Raw genomic sequence first — 5,604 nt, 5'->3', positions numbered from 1 at the left:
AAAGCGCTAGCCTTGAGCTGAAGAGCTGAGGGACAGTGCCCAGGCCCAGAGTTCAGGCCCCACAACCAAAGGGGGGAAAAAAAGCGCTAAAATTCTCATTTCATAAAGTTAAGGTAACAGTAATTGCTCTCTTTCCTTATGCTCTGTAAACTGGCAAGTCAACACCCTAAATTTTAAATATTTGAATCCTATATGAGACTATTTGTAAATATGTTCTATATACTATTGTTTAGAATAAACATTATCATATACCAACCGTGTTTGGAATTTCCTGTGCTTTGCTAACCATAAAATGATCCCATTCCAAGGTATGACTTGAATGACAAAGTAAAATTGAGAAGTTTAGAGGTAAGAACATTTTGTTGTTGCCATTTTACATTTTTGGGGCTGTTATGGGGGCTTGAACTTAGCCTCAAATTCTTGGTTGGCTTTTTGGAGACTAATTGGAAATAAGTCTCTTGGGTTTATTTGCTCTGGTCAGCTTCCAACTGTGATCTTCATATCTTAGCTTCTAGAGTAGCTAGGATTATATAGTGCCAAGGGTCCCAGCTGTTACTGCTGCCATTTTAATGATTAGATTTACTACTACATCATGCTCAGCTTAATTGATTTAAGATTGGGGTCTTGCTAGATTTTCACTGCTGTTGGCCTTAAACCACAATCTTCTCAGTTTCCACCTCAGTAGCTGGGATTACAGCTGTGAGCCACCATGCCTAGTTAAAAAAATTTTTTGGCAGTATTGGAATTTGAATTTAAGGCCTCATACTTGCTAAGCAGGTATTTATTCTACTGAGCCCTTTTGTGTTGGTTATTTATGAGAGAGGATCTTGCTTCCTGCCTAAGTATGTGCCCTGCATATGCCTTTAAGATCCATTAACCACCAAGAAACTAAAAGTGGAGCTGTGGCTCAATATGGTAGAGCACTATCCTTGAGTTAGAGCTCAGGGACAGTGCCTATGCCCTGAGTTCAAGTCCCATGACCAAAAATTAAAGATCTAGGAACTACAAACTTATACCCCTATCCTTTTTTTTTTTTTTTTTTTTGGTTAGTTGTAGGGCTTGAACTCTGGGCCTAAGCGCTGCCCCTGAGCTCTTCAGTTCAAGACCAATGTTCTACCACTTGAGCCACAGTGCCAATCCTGGTTTTTCTTTTTCCTTTTTTTTTTTTTTTTTTTGGTCAGTTGTGGGGCTTGAACTCTGAGCCTGAGCTCTGTCCCTCAGCTCTTCAGCTCAGGCTAGCGCACCACTTCCGGTTTTCTGATGGTTTATTGGAGATGAGAGTTTCATAGACTTTCCTGCCCGGGATGGCTTTGAACGATCTCAGATCTCAGCCTCCTGAGTAGCTAGTATTACAGGTGTGAGCCACCAGTGCCCAGCACTTCTGGTTTTCTGAGTGGCTTATTGGAAATAAGAGTTCTTGCTGGGGCTGGCTTTGAACTGTGTTCCTCATATCTCGGCCTCCTGAGTAGCAAAGATTACAGCCATGAGCCACCATCACCCAGCTTCCCTTATTTTTGAGAAAGGGTCTACTGAACTTTTATGCCTGGGGTAGCCTCAACTACCAGTCTTAAGCCTCCCAGATGCATACCCCTGGCACTTCGCTGTAAAATGACTTTTCGAAGTTTATACCACTTATTTATTGACAGTGGGCCTAATAACATAGTTTGTTGTTTTTTGAGACAAGGTCTTGCTATGTAGTCCAGGATGTCCTTGAACTCTCATTTCCTCCTCTTCATTTTCAATATTGGAATTATAGGCAGGTACCATCCAGCCTGTCTGGCTTATGTCTTAAAATCTTAATAGCTTCCTGCTCTTTGTGAGTAGTGACATCACACCTGCTGCTAGAGAGTTTAATAGAGTTAATCTTATAAAGCCTTGGAAAATCCAAAGCCCTATTATTTATATGTACTGTCTATACTAATGCCTCATCTGTAAAACAAGAGATCTACAGGATCACCGTTCAAAGCCAGCCTGGGCATTAAAGTCAGTGAGACTCTTATCTCCAATAAACCACCAGAAAATTGGAAGTGGTGCTATGGCTCAAGTGGTAGAGCACTAGCCTTGAGCTGAAGAACAGAGGGAAGCGCTCAGGTACAGAGTTCAAGCTCCATGACTGACCAAAACAAAACAAAAATCCACCAGAAAGCTATCAGAACTGGATATCAGCATATCTCATTGGCAAGGCAAATTAGGAATTTCAGCCAGAATCATTTCCCAGAAAGAGGTAATCTAAGATCCAATTTACAGTAAATACAAGTGGGGAAATGATTCTGCCCTATGTAAGTGAAACATTGAGCCATCTGTATTGGGCTTTGGTTTCCTCAGTAATAAATTTTGGAATTAAATGATCTACAAAGCGCGCGCGCGCGCGCGCGCGCGTGTGTGTGTGTGTGTGTGTGTGTGTGTGTGTGTGTGTGTGTGCGCGCGCGCGCGCGCTGGCCCTAGAGCTTCTTGCACTCGACCTGGGCACTGTCCTTGAGCTTTTTTGTTCAAGGTTAGTGCTCTACAATTGGAGATAAAAGTCTATCAGATGGGCTGGCTTTGAACAGTGATTCTAAATCTCAGCCTCCTTAGTAGTTGGATTATAGGTGTGAACCACTGTGCCTAGCAAAAGCTAGGATTTTTATGATTAACTTTAATTAGTGGAGGAGATAGTGAATAGAGTAATGGTTAGGAGAGCCCACTTAGACTGCCTTGATTTAGCTCAATGGCCTTAAAGTCTTTTTTTTGGGGGGGGGGTCCAGTCGTGGAGCCTAAACTCTGGGCCTGGGTGCTGTCCCTCAGCTCTTCAGCTCAAGGCTAGCGCTCTACCACTTGAGCCACAGCGCCACTTCTGGCTTTTCTTTTTTCTTATGTGGTGCTGAGGAATGGAACCCAAGGCCTCAGGCATGCAAGGCAAGTGCTCTACCACTGAGCCACCTTCCCAGCCCCTGTGGCCTTAAAGTCTTAACCACCAATTTTTCTCATCTATTAAAATAGAAAGCCTCATAGGTTGTGAGGATAAAGTAAGAGACATGCATCGAGTAGTTGAGAATACCTGGTAGTTAAAAGACTTGAATGTTTCCCAGACCTAATATGTAGTAAGTTGGGGGAGGAATGACTTAGTGGCTGTACTGAGAATGTACATTTCAAGTAAAGAAGCAAGAAAAAGAGCAGTTATATTTCCTGTGTTGCCCAAGTTCACAGAGCTACAAATAAATATTAGAATACTAGTACAACTCTAGGGATCTGGTTTGAACGGGTACTCTTTAGCTATGCCTGCTATCAAGCATCACTAAAATAATGGGGGCTAAACTCACAAAATCCAATTTGCCAGTTGAGCAATACTCATGGGGTAGTCAAAATCTTTAGACTAAGCACCTTCAGATTATTTCAAATAAGACCATATTTTAAATTGCTAACAGTAAATCTTTATTCATGATTGAAGTCAAGAATTTATAAATGCATTATAACACCTTGCTGGTAAAATAGTAACATTGCATCTTTGCAATCTGATAATACAGGAAGATAGTGGTAAAGACTTTGATGTGCAAATCTACTATAACCAGGTAATCAGAACACACACAAAACCACCTACTGTAGTGTTACACCATTCCCAACTTTTCAGAAAAGGCCATCTTGAAGCACTACTGGATAGTTGAGTAAATAACGTCCATTGTTTAAAGACTAGAGAATAGGGAAGAGAGATGGAAGCAGTAAGAAGCACACATTTCAAAGCCCACTTTTAAGCACACATGAATACTAAAAAAAGATGCAAAAAAAAAAAAAAGGTAACAGCATTTTCATAGAGCATTGGCAGTGTTTAACGCATAAGAAGACTGTGCTTGGGGCCATCCACTCTCTCCAGCTTCTCAAAGTGTTTCCTGGCATTGCGAATGTTGATCAGAGTAGCTGCAGAAGGGATGGACGGATCCGACATAACAACCATCACGTACGTGTTTGAAGTGAAGATGTCGATGAAAGCAGCGAAGTTAGAATTCCTAACTTCCATGCTCTGGAAAGAAGCAGCCAATTTACTGCAGCTCAGCTTGAACTGCTTAATGATGTTGCTGATCTTCTCAAATCGGTGGACGTCACGCTGCTCTTTGCACTGGTAATGGGAAATGACCAGGAACGTAGCTCTCTCGAACAGCAGAACTTCATCAGCCTCGATAATTTGGGCAAAATTCCTTAGGTTCATCTCCAGCTGCTGAACGTTGGGGATGAGCTGGTAGACAATGCTGGACCAGGCCTTGTAGAGCGTTTCATCCCAGATGGACGTTCGAAAACAAGCGCACTCCAGTGGGCGGGACAAACGCCTCAGGTCTTCCTCTCGCTCTTTAAAAATCAGGTCACGCTGATCCTCTTGAACCAGATCCATTTTGTGCACTAGGCAGAAGATTTTGGCATCAGGTGAGTTCTGGAGGATGGCCTCCAGACAGGACTGGTAATAATGCATGTCCTTTTCCAGTTCGCGGCTCTCTACGTCAAACACGTAAATCAACACCTCGACGTTCCGGAAGATGTTGTCTCGCTGGCTGGTGAAGTAATTCTCCATAAAGGTGTCCTGACCCCCACAGTCCCACAGGTTCAGCACCAGGTTCCCCAGGAAGCGGACGTGGGAGTGCTCCACGTCGATGGTGGCGCCCAGGCGCCGGGTGTCGCGGGCAATGTAATTTGCAAAGATAATGGACCGCATGCTGGTCTTCCCCGACCCGCTCTTCCCCATCAACAGCACCTTTTTCTTCATGGCTGTATTTGGCATCACCCGCCGGGGGCCGCCGCGGACTGAAGCCTGAGGGCGCGCGGCCTAACTGCAGCACCGGAGAAGCGAGGAGGCGGCGCCGCAGGCGGGGCTACGGGTCCGCCGCGCGCTGGAGCGGGGCCGCCGGGGAGGCCCGGAGCGCGAGCCCGGGGCTGGAAAGGCCGCGGCAGAGGGCCCGAGACGGCACCCAGAGCACAGAGCCGCAATCGCCGCGGAGAAGCGCTGGTCTTCTGAAGAACTGAGCTGCCGCGTCCCGGCGCCGCCCACTTCCCGCGGCGATCTCGCGAGAGCTCCGCGCTCGCGCCACTGCCCACTTCCGGCGGCGAATTCAGCAACTCCGCGCCGGGCTGACGCCGCGGGTGGAGTTCCGAGAGGCCGAATGCAAAGGCAGCCGGGAACAATGCGGGTGTAGGCTTGTATCTATTCCGGGCTCGCGGTTGCTCACGGGTGTTGGATCGGGAGGATGTTGCCCTCTCCTGGACAAAACCCAGCACCGCTCATTCCCCCGCCCCCCTCGGCTTTGTCAGCACGGCGTGCCGGGGTCTGGCTTTGGGCAGGGCAGGTGCAGGGAAGGCCGAACTTCTCAGCCCAGCCCGGGACGGCACCGAAAGACCGAGAAAGGAGAGAGACTTGACACGTTCAGGGATGGCCAGGACTGGATCCCTCCGGGGAGAAAGCCAGGCCCCTAGTTAGTACTTTCTCTACTGCCAGGCAAGTTCCTTGGACTCAGCTGATTTCCCTATAATCTCAGACTGGAGAATTTATAATCAGAATTCTAAAGCTGGAGGAAACTATAATATGGAACATCGTGCATTAGCGCCAATCTTACCATAACCCCGTGAATAACTTTTTTTACTTTT

At 46.3% G+C, this 5,604-nt stretch overlaps 1 protein-coding gene across 1 annotated transcript; it reads right to left on the bottom strand.

Annotated features, from left to right (window-relative positions):
- Positions 1-3,387: 3,387 nt before the first annotated feature.
- Rraga (Ras related GTP binding A) lies at positions 3,388-4,987 on the bottom strand. The gene has a single exon (XM_070007869.1). It carries the CDS (start codon positions 4,742-4,744, stop codon positions 3,803-3,805), a length of 942 nt encoding a protein of 313 aa, XP_069863970.1. The 5' UTR covers positions 4,745-4,987; the 3' UTR covers positions 3,388-3,802.
- Between the last annotated feature and the right edge of the window lie 617 nt (positions 4,988-5,604).

The sequence above is a fragment of the Dipodomys merriami genome, unplaced genomic scaffold (assembly GCF_024711535.1).
Source record: "Dipodomys merriami isolate MVZ:Mamm:240054 unplaced genomic scaffold, mDipMer1.0.p SCAF_11, whole genome shotgun sequence".
Classification (NCBI taxonomy): Eukaryota; Metazoa; Chordata; class Mammalia; order Rodentia; family Heteromyidae; genus Dipodomys; species Dipodomys merriami.
This window is presented reverse-complemented; position numbering and strand designations above follow the sequence as displayed.